The following is a 17,015-nucleotide window of genomic DNA, read 5'->3' as shown; positions in this document are numbered from 1 at the left end:
CTCCACGCCCAGGGAAGCGCCCGCAGAAGCGCCGGCCTCGAAGGAGGAAGGCTCAACCCAGCCCTGGGCCCGCTGCCCAGCCTGGATCAAAAGGATGCTCCTAAGGTTGGAAAGGGCAAATAGTCCCAGCCGGAAAGGAGCAAGCGACGACGAAATTACTTAGTCACCCCGATTTAAAATGCCAAATAATCAGAAAACAAATCTCAGATGATCAGGTGAAAGCCCCATGGCAAAAAGGAGTTTATTTGTAAACTGTTTCTTGTTTCTGTTAGAGTACCTTAACAGCTGCATGGTATAATAAAGTTAAAAAGCACATAGAACAAAGAAGGTAATTTTACATGCATTCAAGAACTGCAGGACTTGAGCTCTTAAAAATACAATTTGATATTGGCTTTGAAGGTGTAATCTTGGCTCCCTCCTTGCAACTTGGTTTGGTGCCAGTGTTCCAGATCCACGAATCAAGCAATAAATTCCTTATCACTTTGAACAAGTGCAGACAGAACTTTTTTTCCCACCTCCAGCTTTCGTGAAGGAGTGGCTGCTTAGAAATCCAAGTAGTAAAGGTAGCTAAGCCTCATTGTTCACATTGATTTCAGACAGGAATGCCAAAGTTAGTTACTCTCAACACTTGTAGCCCTCTTGATTTATGGATATTTTCATTCATTCATTCAGTACTCAAGCCAACAGCTGAAATGTGCCATCTACTGGACACACATGCCCCTAAATAAAAAAATACATAACCCAGACTCCAATTTGATTTGGCAGAATTCAGTGCAGTTGGTCACTCAAGTACTGAGATTCAGGTCTAAAGAAAAACAGTACAGGCCATATCTCCGGGAGAGACTGCACCCACTGCTCAGGTAAGAGACCCAGCAAGCACAGACATGCACAGAAATCTGCAAACAGGTAAAGGCTTTGCAAAGCAGTCAAACCTCAGGTCCACTCCACATTGGAAGCATTCAAAAAACAGTGGCACCTTAGTTCCTCAAATCAAGTTAGTAATGGAAAAATAATAGAGCAGGAAAGAGTATTTCAGACAGTACAGTTAAAAAGAGAAAAATGTTTATTTAATTCCTACAGTTATTTGTAAATTAACATTACCCAATATAACCCATAATATTCCATAGTGCATTTGTCAGTTGACTTTTGAACAGGGGTTTTGTCACATGCCCTCAGTGATTGTCTCACCATGGAGCTCACTGCAAAGAAGGAAACACACACACACACATGCACACAGATATTTCTATATCCCTAAACAAAGGCACAAGAGCATGGTCAAATTAAAGGGCTAGTTAGCTCATTCAGAAGGCTTAAACAATAGAAAAATAATACAGTTGAAGATAACCTGCAACTGTTTCAAGAGACTCTTTGCAACTTTAGTGGAAGATTAATATGTATCACAGAAGTTAGAATAAAATCAGCTTTTTGGCTCTTTGTAAAAGTTGATTCCTCTCCTGTCAAAGATAAAGTGGAAATAAAAGCCAATATTGGAAATAAAGAATGAGAATTCCTTGATATAAGATAGATCTCCAAAGCTACTCTGAGAAAGTTCAGTGTGACTCAGATTTTTTTCCAAGTTTACAAAAATTAAAACTGGGGCATTAGCAATCCTGGAAATCAATAACAAGTTCAGTTTTGAGGTTAAATACCCAGAATTAAGATGATCTTCACCACTAATGCATACAAAAGGAACCTCTAAGTTGTTACTATAAAATGTCTCTTTTTCATCACTTACATTGCATAGTATAAAACAAAGTGCTGGGGAGCGGTGTGTTAAAAAAGTATCAAAGAAGTAAAAGTGCTGGACAGAAATGGAAGAATCTTTAGGGACAAAGTGACAGCAGCTTGAGACTGGGGTTTGTGTGTTGTGTGGTGAGGGCAGGAATCATTTTCTCAGGGAAAAGAGCGAGGCGTCGCGGAGGCTGCGCAGGCTGGCGCTGATGTCGCGCCTCTGCCTGAGGCTGCAGCTGCCGGGGTACTGGCTCATGTAGCTGGCAGGGACACGGCCCCGCCGGGACAGGATATCCACCATGTGGCTCAGCTTCGACCTGATCGTGGAGTAGTGGAATTGCCTCTCTTTGTGCAGTTTTTGGAAATATTGTGCCCTGTGACTACTGGAATAGTCAAAGGACCGGAGGGAGGATATTGAGCCTGCAGAGCTTGCAAGAGAGCGCTGGGACGATGATGAAGACAACGAGTGCAGGCTAGAACTGGATACGGCCTTTCCAGACAGAAAATACTCTTCTTTTGAGAACTTTCTGGGAAGGAGGGGTGTTTCTGTGCCATTCTCTTCCTTTGTCTGTGTCACTGCAGTCTTCAGCAAAATGGATGTCTGAGTGCCTGTCACTCTGGCCGTGACAGAAGCCTGAGTGCTGTTGTCTGCTGTGGCAGCGCTGGCCTGAGTGGCTGCATTACATTTTGTCACAGTTGCCATCTCTTCCCACGGGCCGGTTTGAGTTGATGCACTTCTCTGTTCCACTGTGGCTACTTGATTGTCACACTCCTCTTCACACAGGCAAGAAAGCCGCAGGTTACCAAGCTTTCCTGCAGGAGTATATTCAGTTTGATCTGCTTTTTCCAGCAATTTCTTTGGAGTGCTAGACAGTCTGGCAAATTCTGCTCTCAAGTTGCCTTCCACAGTATATTCTTTAGAGGATTCTGTTCTGGTCAGCAGGGGATCAAACATGCCACTGTTCCTGCAGCTGGACGGTTGCTTTGGGCTGATGGGTAGTGACTGGGCATAAAGAATCCTGAACTGGAGGTCAAAGTGTTCAACCACTTGACCTGACAACACCAGCAAGTTGCTGCTGTTCAGCTTCCCATCAGACCATGTGAAACTATTGAAAACAAACCAAGACTCACAGTTAATCTCCAGTGCATTTCAACAGTAAGCTACAGACAGCAAGACTCAGCTTAAAACTGAAGGCAAGGTAAGAAGGCAGCAGACTATTCATTTCTGCAGGAAGAACTCTATTTAGCCATGGCCAAGCTCTCTGCTAGCAACAAGCTGAGTAAACCAGTTTTCCAAAGGTGTTTTCAGATTTGCATCAGCCCTACTTCAACTCAGCTAGTCCATGTGCCATTGGCACTCATTAACACCGGGCAAACAGCAAAGTTAACACATCCTTTTGCAGCAAATCCCCATTTCTACAGCTTCACTGGGCACCAGCAGACCCCAAATACTTGCCTGTAGGAGCCTGTTGCCACTCTAATGCCATCAATTAACATGAACTTCTCCTTGGCTTTCCCGACAATTTTGGCACCTGACCTCATGCAGTATGTGCTCCCTGTGACAGTTCGAACTCTCATCATCTGGTTCAGAAAAGCAAGGAAACAAGTGACATCAAATTTAAGTTAACTTGCAAAAACCTTTGATTAGCAATTCTACTTAAAAGTGGCTAAGCACAGTATGGAAGATAGGAATGAAATGAGTTTTTTTATACAGTCTGTATGAGTGGTTTTAGTCAGAGAGTGACTGTTAGATTAGGTGAGAACAGTTTCAATTAGCTATTGCCCAGGAAGGCAGGAGTGTTTTTCCCCCTCCAGAGAAACTTTTACTGTAGTGAGCATAAGCCTATCCAAGCCAAGCCATAACACAGCCATGTCTGTTTATATTCACAGCAGCTAAGCAAATCACCTGGCTCACATCATCCAGAGCCTCTTAAAAGAAAGTATTAGGAAAGAAAGCAGATGATACCAGAGCTGTACCACCCTTTAGCTTCCCACGTTTCTGTCTTCCTTAGCAAGCAGTTCCTTGAGCCAAAGAATAAAGCTATTTAAACATTGCAAAATTAAATGCCTGAAAATTGCTGCATCCTGAGGACAGGGATCCCAGTGCACCCAGCACATGGGGTTGGTGCACATCATGGTTGTAGCTCCTACACATGGGCAACAGACAGGTTGCTTTAGCCTTTCAAGGCAGTCTGATGCTTTATAGAAAGGTTTCTTTGATATGTATAAACTACCACGAAAATAAAAACAAACCACACTGACCCCAATTTAGTACTTACACTTTCCTGCTCAGGACAAACTCCCAGATTGTTGCACATTTCCAAGAAATGGGGTACAAAGTCCTGGTCAAGAAGGATGTAGACAGGGACTTGGCGGTTTTTATAGGCATCCTGAAGGTCACCGAAGATCTCAATGTCTGTGAAGGAATCCATCACAAGGGCAATCACCTGCAAGGAAAGCCACACCACTTACTCAAGGGACTTATTTTACACAAGACCACTGCCTCCCCCAGCCATTTTCTCCTGCTGTTAACATCAGGGCCTCATGCACATTTCCTTGTCCTCCTGCACAGGCTCTGGCAAGTTCTAAAATATTTCTATATTCCCACAACACTCCTGTAAGTTCATTTTGCCCCAGCATGCAAAGCATAGGCCTGAAATGGTTTTTCATCTGTCTGCTGCTTTTGTACACTTTCACATCCTCCTTTCCTACACAACCCCCTGTAATGTGGCCAGACTGGGGAAGCTGTCACAGTGGAATCTGACAAACCATCCAGACAAACCATCTCCACATCTGTTCTCCCAGTGTTTCAAGCAGCTCGAATGGCCTCCTTGCTGACAGATCTCACATACCCCATCTGATTTCCAGACCCTTCCTGGTTTCTATATTCTTACTGAGTTTCTATCCCTTACCTTCAAAGGAAATCCCTCCATTCACACAACAGTTCTTTCAAAAAGGCAAAGCCTAAAATGGGAATATCACATGTTTAACCATCTCTCCAGCTAATTCAGAGCCACCTCACACACTGATTTGTTGCTTGAGTCCTCACCCTTCCAAACCACTTCTGTGTAAGAACACAAAGGCAGAAATTATTCAACTTTATGACTGAATTTTCTGCTTTTCTATTAAACCAGCATAAATAACAATGAGAATACAAACACTGTGGGTACCTGGCACTTGCCCTTATCAGATGGAGGCTGCTGCAGCACACCCAAGGTGTATAAGCACGCAACACAGCTGCTCTGTGTGTGGCACAGCCTGCACTTACAGGAAACCTTTCCCACAGGAACAGCTGAGCTTTGCATTCCCACCTCTGTCCTGCTCCCTAAGGGACTGGCTCTGTTTGGCTGAGTTCTGACATATAACGTGCACAAACACATGGGTATTTCTAGATAAAGTTGCTTTATGTTGGTGCTTCTTGCGTGTGTCCTGGGTTTCTTGCCACCCAGTCACTAGTCTAAGCATTGAAGAACATTAAAAATCAATAAGATGCTTTTGGCAAGACAAGACAAGTAAGAAAACCACCCTTGAAAACAAGACAATTCACACTAAATCCTTGGTAACACTGATGCCTTCATACCACAACTCAATTCACAGCATGTTTGATTTCTAGTCCCAGAATTAGCAGCTGAAAAATAAATAGTTTTGCCCAAAATGTTTAGAGGAAAGAGAGAAAACGCTTTTCTCTACTCATCCATTCAGGATAGCAAGGACAAGATCACAGCAGTCACCTGAACTAGCTGCATTTGAGTGCATTAATTAGGGAATAAATCATGCAGCATCTGAAGTTTTCCAATCTTCACATTAACATAGACATGATTGAGAAGTATCACACAGAATCCAACATTCAGTAAATCTTGGGGTTTCAAAAATGTCCATTTACCTTCACAAAAACGCTCCCTGGATCAGGCACAGCCACAAATGGGCAGGAGCAGCTTGCCTCTCTCTTGGCTCAGACTGAGGGAAGGTGTTTGACAGGATGATGCAAGAACATTACAAACAAGTACAGCTTTTGGGGGGAATAAATCCCTTTATGGTGTTTACTCGAGTTACCAGACTGGTCTAATATACCTGTAGGGATTGTTTGAGAACTGAGCTTCCCCTGTGACGGTTTCTGGCAAGGAGCCCGTCGTTCATGTCATCCTCACGCACTCCCTAAGCCCCTGCCCTCGAAAGGGAGTAGAGACTAAGCTCGGTTCTGATTCAGGGTGTGCCGCGCATGTTACACAAAGAGACAGGGGTTGCTTCATCTGGCCACCCAAAAAGGAAGCTATACATTTAAATTTTAACTGAGCCAATGGAATGGCTGCTCAGGAGAAGGGTGGTTCCCGGCTGGGGATTACAGTTGGAGGCTATGAACTCCGGGAATGCGGTGAGTTACAGGGAACAGTTACAAATTCCTACGCCACGTGCTTTTCAAACCATACTGTGCATCAGAATAAAAGCGTTCACTCCTGTAGGGAGGAAGTCCTGTCAAAAGTAGTTCTGTACGTTGTTTAGTGAGCTAAGGAAGAAAAATACAATCACGGTGTTATACCTATAGGCAATCTTCTCTTATAGAAGAGGCTTTTTCTGTGTCACACGCTTTAAAGAACAGTAGGAGGTTTCTGCAAGAACACCTGTCTGGCAGCAAACATCAGTGGGGAATCCTGAACAGGAGACCTTTTGCTCAGGGTGAGAGCAGGATCAGCCGGATACAGCGGCTGCTCTGGCCTCGGCAGCGGCACTGCGGGACGGGGAGCGCTTGGCGCATCACCCAGAGCCCCCGGGAAAGGGAGGGCTCGCAGATCCAGCAAACAGACTGCCACTTTTCCTGTGTTTTCGAGTGTTCTGTTTAACCACACTGTGCTGGACGACGTTCGGTGTCCCATAGCAAGGCGCAGCGGTGCGGATTTTTGATGCGCTCGCAGACCGAGGGGAGAGGGGCCCGCGCAGCGGGAGCGGGCGCTGCCGGCACTCACCTGCCGGGCGGAGCGGATCTGGCGCCGCACCGCCTCCTTGCAGCCGTAGATGCTGTCCCCGCAGCCGGGCTGGAAATGCGCCTCCACCCGCGTCAGCCCGCGGAAGGCGCCGCTGGCGAAGCCCGGCCAGCCCAGCTCCAGCGCCGGCGGCTCCAGGTCCGAGCGCTCGGGGAAGTAGGTGAGCGACGAGGCGTCCAGCGAGGCGCCGGCCGAGCGCTCGGCCGCCGGCTCCGGGCCCGCGGCGGGCGGCAGCGCGGCCCGAGCGATGTCCTGCACCTCGGGCTCCGACAGGAAGGGCGGCAGCTGCTCCCGCCGCAGGAAAGCCCGCAGCGCCTCGGGGCCGCCCGCCACCAGCTCCTCCAGCGCCAGCCGCTGCGCCTCGCTGTACGGCCCGGCCGGCGGCGGCCAGCGCCCCGAGCCCTCCTCCAGACACTGCGACGCGCTGGCCATGGCCGGAGCGCCCCGGCGCTGCGTGCCGGGTTTGAATCCCAACAGCGCGCCCGCCCCGCCCCGCCCCGCCCCGCCCCGCCACGCCGATGGCTCCGCCGGGCGGCACCGCCTCCGCCGGGCGGGCCCTGCCCGAGCCCCGCTGCCCCTCAGGGCAGGCATCGAGGAGTTTTTGCCCTGAACAGAATCAAACCGCTCTGAGAAGGGCGCCCGTACACATTCGCGCTAACCAGTGCCGGAGCTAAAGCCTTGAGAAGCTCGGAAGGCAAGCACGGCTTTGGCTGCCCAGCTTGTCTCCAGCTCCAGCTGCCGTCACTTCACAGAATCGCGGAATATTCTGTGCTGGAAGGGATCCCCAAGTCTCATCGAAGTCCAATTTCCGGCACCAGGAGTGCCACCATGGCCCTGAGAGCATTGTCCAAACGCTTCCTGAGCTCTGAACCCATCCAAGTTACATCCATCCACTGCCTTGATTTCCTCTTCTAGACATCCCCTGGCTGTAGACAGCTGAGAGGTAGAGATATTTAACAGAGTGCCAAAACTCAAACCAGTTAAAAACCAACCAACCAAAAAAAAAAAAAAAACAACCCTTCAGTGGCATTTTTGTATTATTAAAAGAAATTTAATATAATTTTTAAATTAAAAAATTCAATCTCTCTATTAAAGACACTGAGTCAGGTGCTAATACTGTCAAACATACACTTTTGGCATGAGTTTTACATAAAGTTTTAGATTTTATGCATTGCTTCAACATGTTAAGAAACCATCTTCATACTTACAGTAGCAATAAAGTCAATTCCATACAATATCAAATATCCTTTTTTAAAAAAAGTTTTAAATATATTAGACTCTGATTGCCAAAATGCCATTTTATACACAAAGCTGCTAATACAATATACAGTTCTTACATTATTTTTTTTTCTTCACATAAAATACATTTCATCAAGTTTTATCTGTACATCGTTTACTACTGATCAGTGGAATTACGAGTTATTGCAGAAGGCTTGCCATCATCTCTTACTGTCCTGTGCACGCAACAGTCCCGCCTGTACCAGGCTTAGCCACACTCCTGCAACCTCACACTGCAATCTAAAGGCTGAAGACGTGGTGGTGGCAATACTAAGGCTGCATCTGCACTGTTTAAAAACCCGTGTCTCCCCTCCAGCTGCACGTGGAGATCATTGCATTGGTGTAGCTTTGGGAACAGGTATCTCGAGCAGAGTTTCCTCTGCTACAGCTTCCATGGTTGAAATACAGCAAAATATTCTAGGTCATAATCGTGCCATGGTAGATGTTGCCCGGAGAGCCCAGTGGTACTTGAATTGTGTGAGAGAACTGAGAAGTCCTTTAGCAGTTTGGCCAACATGAAAACAGAATAAAGGTGAAGAACAACCAAAGGGAGAACTGTTCTGTCACACAGCAAAACAAAAGAAGAAATGTAAAGGTGTTCTGGTATAAGAGGTGAGACTTTGGTGCTGCAAGCACATTCTGAATTCTGCCTGTAGAGAACTGACACACCAAAGCAGTCAACATGAGTTGTTAAAATACAATGAAGCCCCTGTGCATCTCCTTTCTGTGTATTTAGGAAGAGAGAAGTGGCGATCATGAGAGAAATTGAAAGAGTAATTAATAATGTCACAATCTGGCATGCTCTGGACTGTTATCCCCTTGCAAAAGTCTCCAAGTTAAAAATCAGCAAGAACTGTATAGTCACAACAAACCTTCCAGAGATGAGTTACCTTTAGCAAGTATAAGGCACAGAAATAACCCAGGTGTAGGGAGAAACCTTCCAGCAGACAAACAGTTAATGCATGAACAGACCAGTGCTATTGCTTTCTCAGGATATTCCCTTTTCCATGGTAACTGATTTTGTTTCAGCAGGGGTGATAAGGGTAATCAGAGCTCCAAGACTGAAGAAAAAAGGACACTAGATAGAAATTGTAATTACATTTGGGAGCTTTTAAGGGATTTCAACCCCATGAAGATCCTGCTCAATAAACTAAAGAATTCACTGCTTCCACTGAGTATTGCACTGAGTCATTATTGCTATTGCCCTGCCATGCTCTTCCCCTTCCCTACCAGGAGTTCCTCATCCAGGTGGTTCTTCAACCACACCTCCAAGATGGCACAGAATCACTTCAGCTAGAGTCAGTTCTTCCCAAAATTGGGAGGGTTTTAAGATTCAGGAGCACCAAAGAAGTGAAATTAGGTGGGCTGAAATCACATAATGTGGTATATGAAACACAGATCCAGGTCTCTTTTCAAACAGATCCCAGCAGTGGGACTTAAGCCCTTATCTAACATTTCAGTGCTGAGCTCACTAAAGTAGAGACACTGTTTGGAAAGACACTTTTTTCTCCATCTAACAAATTTCTCAACATGGAATGTAAAGCTGCTCTCAATCAACCACTAGAAACAGTACAAATTCAGCACACAGGAAAACATTGTGAGGAGAAGGAAGGGTTATTCTCATCCATCAGGACATTCACATTCTCAGATCTTTGTACAGTCTCTATGAACAGCTACAACCTTTGGCTCACTCGTAACTGAACTGGGACTCTAATCTGGCCTTGAATCTGTAATTAGATATTTATTGATCTTAAAACCATTCAGTATGTCATAAAAACCTCAAATGCTCCTCTAATAAACTGTCAGTCACAACATGATTTTTAGGTTCTACAGCTTTCAGCCATATTAAGGTCCAATGAAATAGGCAAGTGCCCTCTGCTCTGTACCTCAGAGCTTTCCTCTGGGATGGCCTTTAAAACACACAGATATCAAACCCCCACTATTGTTGCAACACTGCTAAATTTTACAGTGAAAAGTATTATTCCTAGAGGTAGGCTGCTGCAATGCCCATGTAGAGAACCTGTGTGTTTTTTATTCCCCCAAAAATGTGTTTTTCTCCACAAAATAGTCCACCTTACAGAATCCTTCATCCCAGACCTACAACCAACAGCTCTGCCAGTGCTCCTCAGGCAGTGACAATTATATCCCAAATGTCACCACACAGAATCATGAATCCATTCCAGGCCATTCTTCAACAGCCTTCCAGCTCACACCCTGGTGCAACTTCAGCCCAAAGCCAGTGGTAGGTAAATACTTGGCAGGGTTGTGAAACATATCCTGCAAGATTTATCCATTACTGCTTCTTACCATTGATAACTCTCCTGTCTGATTAAGAATGGATTACATTTAATCAGGCACCACTAGACTTCACAGCTAGGATGATAAGATCCCAGAGTTTAACTTATGTGAAATACCACTGGAAGCCAAAAAGCTGTTTGTTTAAAATGGACTGGTTTCCTGCAGTTTCAACATATTAATATCTCTCAGTGAAAAGAAGCCTCAAACGACTTTACACTATTGCATTCAGTGATCTCCTTTTAATTTCCTTGGAGTTAGGCAGGGTTCAATACACTTGCTAGCACAAAGTTGCTCTGAGAAGGAAAAGGGCCCTACTCCTTTGCTGGGAGGGAAGGCAACATCTGGGCCCAAATTTTGCACCATGTACAACCTAGTAGATAGCGGCACCAAAATTTGTTAGAGTTCAGAAATCTCATCAGGATGGATGTGGAGAGACAAACCTCACCACCACGGGAGAAGAGAGGCACCTGAAAGATCATCTCCCCAGTTCTGAACAACAGCCAGGCCACACTTGTGTTATCCCAGAATAATTCACTCAAGGTAATCAGAAGAGCCACTGTTAACCACACACAAATGCAGTAAAGTCTTTCTAATTACCAAATCTTCCTCTTACTACTAGAGAATGACTTTCAAAATCCCTTGAGGTCAAGCACAAGAAGTGTTTTCTGGTTCTATAATTAGCATATGTTTCAACAATGGAGGGAGCCCAACTTCTCTGGATACTTCCAGCTCTGCCTTTAGCAAAACTGAGGTTTTAAGTGAACCAGATCAACTGCTACCACTTTGTAGTTTGCACCTAATATTGGAGAGGAAAAAGAATTCTATCTTCTTATAATTCAAACCATTGAATTGTTAGCCTGGTACCTCACAGGTCCAAAGGTGTCTCCTGCACAGTGTGGCAGTGGTGGTGGCACACAGCTACCCCTGCTGCCTCAAAGAGCCCAGAGCCCTGTATAGGAATGTATCCAGCACCAGCAATGGGTGCATTTAATGGGGGGCAGAGGGTAGCACTTAACAGTCACTGGCAGCCTCAGTCAACTTTTTATAGCCTAGAAAAAAGTTAAGGCTGTGAGGATCCCTGCAAAGGGAGAGTACATGTGAAAGGGAATGTTGATGTCAAACAGGTGCCAGATAAAAGGAAAATGGGTGGAAGGTGCATTTGCTGTTGCTTGGCTGAAGCACAACTACATGAGCTGGATTTAATCCACTGAGGCTTACAGAGACCCAAACAGGTTCATGTCTTCAGAGTTTGGAATTTAAGCTGCCCAAGAAGACACATATTCATGCAATCAAACAGCTACCATGTATGACAGCCTCTCTGTGCAGAGGAGTTAGAGATTTACAGTTATTTCTTAGATACAACTCAAGTGTGGCCAGTTCCTCAGAGCTGTCCTGCACTCTCCTCTCACCTCCTCCAGGTACACAAAGCCTGAACTTGCTGCAAAGCCAGTGCCAAATCCCCAGGTTACCCCATGCCAGTGTTTGCCAGGTGGGCTCTCAGAGTTCACATGAACTACACCCAGGCAGTGCTGGCACTGCAGCTGCTCCACAGCAGAGAGGCTTTGTTAAGTGTCAGGCAACTCCCCCAGACACAGAGGCATTTAAACCTTCCTCTGGCAGCTGCTACCCACTGCTGACAGCTTCAGCAAGGGAGCTGGAAACCAGAACAAAACATCTCCTGTCCTGCTGCAGTGTTCAACTACCACAGCAATGGTTACAGTTATTTCTCAGCCAAAGACTGCAGGTTAATGCAAGTGTCGTCACATCTACGGGATTAGAAATGCTTGCACGGCATTCCTAGGTTAGTGATGTCAAGCCTTTCCTTCCCATTCCTCCTGAGCCCTGTAGTTCTGGAAATCCAGAAAAAATCAGAACGCAAAGCATATTGCCCCTAGTATCTGTGTTGAGTGTACAGAGTAAACAAACAGAATCAATAGGAAAGTGAGATCAACAAAAGTCTTTTCATTTTAACAAATTAAAGAGTCTAAATAGTACAAATAAGTTTTTTTAATTACTTATCCCAATATAGACCTTTGTCAGTATTTTATTGCAGTAAAATTCTATTGCCAGGGCCCCTTTATTGCAACATCAGTTTTAAAGCCTATTGAGTGAAGCCTGTTCCAGGAAAAGTTCTGCTTCAAACCTGATGGCAGTCTGCAGTGACAAGCTGACACGAGCAGAACAGGACCCAGCCAGTGCACAGTTTGTGATGGTGAGCTGTCACTGCAAGGAGGTAACACCTTGCAAATTCCTAAGTGCAGCAACTGTGCTTTCTTGTTGCTCTGGCCCAGGAAGTGCTGGATCCAGCTGTGTGGAAAACAGCTCTGTCCACTCTTGCAAACCTCACGTGGGGCTGACCTCCCCTCCAGGATATGTGCATCACTCAAGAGTGAAAACACAGGTCTGAACTGTCACCTTCCAGCTGCTCAGTGACTTACAGCAAGAGGCTCAGACACGAAGATTTGAATTCAGATCCTTTCTTTGTTCCAAGGCATCTCATGGCTTCCCAAGGATGGGGAGGCAGCACACCATACCTTCCTTCCCCAGGGAGAAAGACTCAGGAGACTCTTTTGATATCATATTGATGTGCATCCCTCCTAAGAGCCTTGCTCCACCTGCATTACTCATCCAGCTGCAATGGAAGTAATTGGCAGGGTGAAGTACAATTTGAGATGAACAAGACTGCCACAGTCAGGATGTCCATAACCAAATTCTCCCTTTGAAATGCAAACAACCCGGCCACTGCGATAGATCCAACCAGCCCAGCCACGTCTCGTGTCCTCTGGGGCGAGACACAGACCAGACTAGGAAATCCTGCAGCACCCATGAACCTTCTCTTCCATTTCCTCCATGGGAGCTTTGAATTTCAAGAGGGGTGGATCACCACTGGACACTGTGTAATACACTGAGGTCCCATTGGAGCTGTAGGGAGAAGTCCTGGATTCAATTAAGTGCGACTTGGCCTCGCCCACGCTCTCAGCAACTCCTGCCATGCCGGCGCTGAAGTGGGTGCTGAGGAAGGGGTGCTGGAGGAGTTTGGCTGCAGCTCGCTGCCGCTTCAGTTCCGACAGCGTTTGGTGGTTGTGCTCCTTGTAGGTGCCCCAGAGCTGCGGGGCCTCGGGCAGCCCGGGGCTGCCGTAGGGCAGCACGTGCCCGGGGTTGCTGGGGTCGGGGTCAGCGTGCATGCTCCAAATGTCCCCGTTGGAAAAGCTGTACTGGTAAGGGCTGGCAGATGCCATCAGTCCATTCTGCAGCGGCATCTCGGTGTCACACTGCGTGCTCTTGTTCGCTAGCTCCGGGAGGAGGGAGGAGTTCTCCAGCACTGAATTCTGTAACAACAAGACATAAAAGAGCATTTTCCCCCATTCCCCGTGGCAGGGTTCATCCCTGCAACAACTGAAGTCTGCTCATACTCAGCCTTTATACCAGACAGGTGCTGCAGCACAAACATTGAATTTCCCCACTAATGCTGTCAGTCCCAACCAGGAAATATTTCCCAAACAGGACATGGAACCTTAACTCTGAAGGTCTCACACACACAAAAAAATAATATGCTTATCTCCATAACATGACAATAACTTAATTAAAAACAAGTCACTGCAAAACAAGTTTACAATTCTTTCGTGCTTACCAGTTTGTGAGCTTTAGAATAAAAGGCAGACACTATTTTTTTTTGAGCATCCTGTTTCATTTTTATCTCAAAACTATGTATGCAGCTGTACATCCAAAACAGGCTTTCCACTTGAGTGGGACATCCCAGTTTATACCAAATGAGAATTTGGTCTCTTGTTTACACCTGGTGGATGAGGTCTACAAAATTTTCAGCCACCTTCCACCCAGTGCTACTGAACCTGCACCACCAGCCCTCCTTAGTGACTGCCATGAAATAGAAGAGATTCCTTACAGGGTCTGTATTCTCCTGGTCAGACCGAGTCTCCCCAATTTCTCCAATGAGACCCGAGTTTCTTCCTTCTTCTGCTGCCCCCAGTTGCTGCCACACCATGGCCTCCTTCTCACACTCCTTCCTGTAAAGGTTTGTCCTGTCCGAAAGGCTGGCCCTCCTCACCACCTTCCTGTGGGACAGGGACAAGGGGCATTAAAGCTGTGAGCAGGACATGACATTTCCTCTTAGACTGTAGCCCTTCTCACCTCCTCCTCCTCACACTTCACAGCCTCTCCCTCTGGAATGGAACGTGGATTCAGCTTCCTGGCACCCACGCAAAGCGAAGGCACTGGTGTGGATACTGAAGGTGGGAGGAATTTTAAGGAGCTCTAAACCGGCACTGCAAATCTGTGTTAGAGCTCATGCAGGTCACCTTATGGACCTATTCTGCAACCAGTGGAGTAAATCTAGAAGGAAATAGCCCATGGGCTGTTTAGGGAGCTTTGTGGTGTGTAGGTCTGCTTTGGTGTCTAGTAAACATCTCATAAATACCTCTGCAAACTGTGTCTCAGCACTGCATCTTGGCCATGTGACATGCTACTGAAAAGCTCAAGTTAATCCACTTGAAGCACTGATTTTCAAACACCAGTTTAAGTGGTTTAACAGGGTAAATTCTTGCCATTTAGTCCTGTGCTCAGGGCAGTTCTTAAACCACACCAGCACAAAACCATTCCCCCCCAAAGAATCAGCATCTCTTCCTAGTGAAAAAGCCACTCTTGAAGGAGCTCTGCTTTCAGCAACCCAAGTGAGCTGCTGCCTTTCCTGAGTTCATTCAGAAAGGACAGATGAGTTGTTCTCACCGACCTCAGGGAGCTCTGCAACCACAGCTGGGTGGCCAGGCCAGTGCCCCAAGTGACCTGCAGGGAACAGCAGAACTCACCCCCGGCTGCCCGTGCTGGAGGTCCTGCGGCTCAGGGAGGATTTATGCCTCATCTGAGACTTCATGATCACATCGTGTTTGTGCTTCAGCTCCAGAAGCAGTACTTTGAATTCTTCCTCTTCACACAGATCTATGGCACACACACAGATCAAGCCCTTTGTCAGATAGTTCTCATTAACACCACGTTACTAATTGTGCCTTCCTAGTTAGACACCCAGGTCTTAGGGCTGCACACAACAGCAGGGAGGCTCCCAAGCACATGGGAAAATATAGGAAACACACAGCAGGAAGACTTGGTGCTTGGGATATGCCTTCTTCCTTCTTTTTATGAGCAGAAAGAAGCATTTTCTGTAGTAAAGTGGTGCTTCAAAACTTCAGTCCCAGTTAAAGAAACTTTCACTTTGATTCTAAAAGAATACCTAAAACATTATGTTAATGCTGCAGAAAGCACCACATGAGGATTCCAGCCATTTCTTAAACATTTCTTTCTTTAAGTTTCATAAACTCACCTATTGGCATCTCATCCAAAGATGTCCTGGCACTCAAACTAGCCCCATGGGACACAAGCAATTCAGCCATCTGCATCTAAAGAATGGAAAGAAAGCCAAGTTGACAGAGGTATTTCAGGCAAATTAAGCTTTCCTCCCTAAAGCTGAAAGGCTGGAATAAGATGAGAGGCAATGTTCAACTCTCCTCAAATAGCTCAGGTATGTATATGATGTTAAACACTGTTCCCACCCATCCACCTGCACTGGCATGCTCTGCCTGAAATTTCTCAGCAACCAGTTCTTTTTGGTGCCCATGGGATCTCCTCTGATGCTGTCAGAGAGCCTAACCCCAGAACAGATTTATTCCATTTTCAGAGTACTCCAGGTTGTCCAGGTAGAAAGAAATGCCACCCTCATAGATGACACTTAGAGCAAAACCCTTACCTGTCCCCAGAAAGCAGCAGCATGCAGAGGTTCCCAGCCATCCCAGTCCTTAACATCCAGGCTTGCCCCCTGGTCAAGAAGCACTTCAGCTGCATGCAGATAACCATTGGCTGCAGCTATATGCAGCTAGGAGATAAGGAACAGAGCATGAGCTGCCTGCAAGGACCACAAATGATTTTATACACCGAGTTACAGAGGATTTTCTTGGATAATGTTTGAGCCTAGAGCTGGACAGGCAGCACATTTCACACTGGGCAGATGGCCCCAGGTCAAAAGTAGGTCGTTCCTGTTATTAAAGCTCAGTATTGCCTGCATGTAATTCTGTTTGGAGGGGAAATTGCTTAACATTTCTTAGAATAACTTAGATATATGGATGAGAAAAATAATGTATTCACATTTTAAATCAGGGGCTTTTAAGTGCTTCCCAATCTGTAGGAAAGCACCATCAAAACATGAGCCTGCAATGCAGAACATCATCCACTCTTAAGTTCTGCATTCCTCATGCCAGAACATCTCCTCTTCCCCACTGAAGTGCTGTGGATGTGATTTTTTTGAATCAAGTTTACAGCCTGCTTTAGCCAGGACTCTCTCTGTGCAATTACACTTCCAATCACATCATAATCATTTTCACCATTTGAAAGTCAAAAACATTTTAAACCTTGGCTACTTTAACTTAAGGGAGTATGATTTTTCAGATATTGCCTTCCAACTATAGCCACCACTTTGGAGAAAATCAATAATGGTCTCTTTTAGTCCCCCACCTTCATGTCTTGGAAGATTTTGATAATTGCAGTCTGCTGTTGCATCTCTGAGCAAAACATTGATCCATGCACTGCTCTGAAGGGATTAACTCCTCTCAGAGCTCCTCCCACTTCAGCTGTGCTAAATGGGAGAATCAAAGCTTCTTTTCAAAAAATTTTCCTGAGGACGCCACCACATGGAGTTAAAACTTCATCTGGAAATAAATCCTGATG

The 17,015-nt window shown here is 45.9% G+C and overlaps 2 protein-coding genes across 3 annotated transcripts in view; both read right to left on the bottom strand.

The window, feature by feature from the left end:
- Positions 1–211: 211 nt before the first annotated feature.
- LOC110469293 (protein FAM83D-B-like) lies at positions 212–7,156 on the bottom strand. The gene is made up of 4 exons (XM_077787090.2): positions 6,693–7,156; positions 4,011–4,178; positions 3,188–3,312; positions 212–2,837 (listed from the first exon to the last, which is right to left on the bottom strand). Exons 1-4 carry the CDS (start codon positions 7,140–7,142, stop codon positions 1,886–1,888), a joined length of 1,695 nt encoding a protein of 564 aa, XP_077643216.2. The 5' UTR covers positions 7,143–7,156; the 3' UTR covers positions 212–1,885.
- Positions 7,157–12,228: 5,072 nt separating this feature from the next.
- Positions 12,229–17,015, bottom strand: part of PPP1R16B (protein phosphatase 1 regulatory subunit 16B) — a 55,646-nt gene continuing 50,859 nt past the window's right edge. For both annotated transcript variants that reach the window (XM_021527843.3, XM_085557985.1), the window contains 5 exons: positions 16,042–16,167; positions 15,619–15,694; positions 15,110–15,239; positions 14,191–14,359; positions 12,229–13,615 (listed from right to left, as the gene is read on the bottom strand). In XM_021527843.3, coding sequence (XP_021383518.1) covers positions 13,091–13,615; positions 14,191–14,359; positions 15,110–15,239; positions 15,619–15,694; positions 16,042–16,167 — 1,026 coding nt within the window. In that variant the 3' untranslated portion in view covers positions 12,229–13,090. The remainder of the gene's footprint in view (positions 13,616–14,190; positions 14,360–15,109; positions 15,240–15,618; positions 15,695–16,041; positions 16,168–17,015) is intronic.

The sequence above is a fragment of the Lonchura striata genome, chromosome 20 (assembly GCF_050655825.1).
Source record: "Lonchura striata isolate lonStrDom1 chromosome 20, ASM5065582v1, whole genome shotgun sequence".
Lineage (NCBI taxonomy): Eukaryota > Metazoa > Chordata > Aves > Passeriformes > Estrildidae > Lonchura > Lonchura striata.
Note: the sequence above shows the minus strand (reverse complement) of the source record. Positions and strands in the feature narration are given on the sequence as shown.

Coding starts and splice junctions, on each gene's coding strand:
- LOC110469293 (XM_077787090.2), bottom strand. CDS start 7,142: ATGGCCAGCGCGTCGCAGTGTCTGGAGGAGGGCTCGGGGCGCTGGCCG. Junction 4,179..6,692: donor AGATCCGCTCCGCCCGGCAG/GTGAGTGCCGGC, acceptor CTTTCCTTGCAG/GTGATTGCCCTTGTGATGGA. Junction 3,313..4,010: donor TTTGTCCTGAGCAGGAAAGT/GTAAGTACTAAA, acceptor TTTCTGAACCAG/ATGATGAGAGTTCGAACTGT.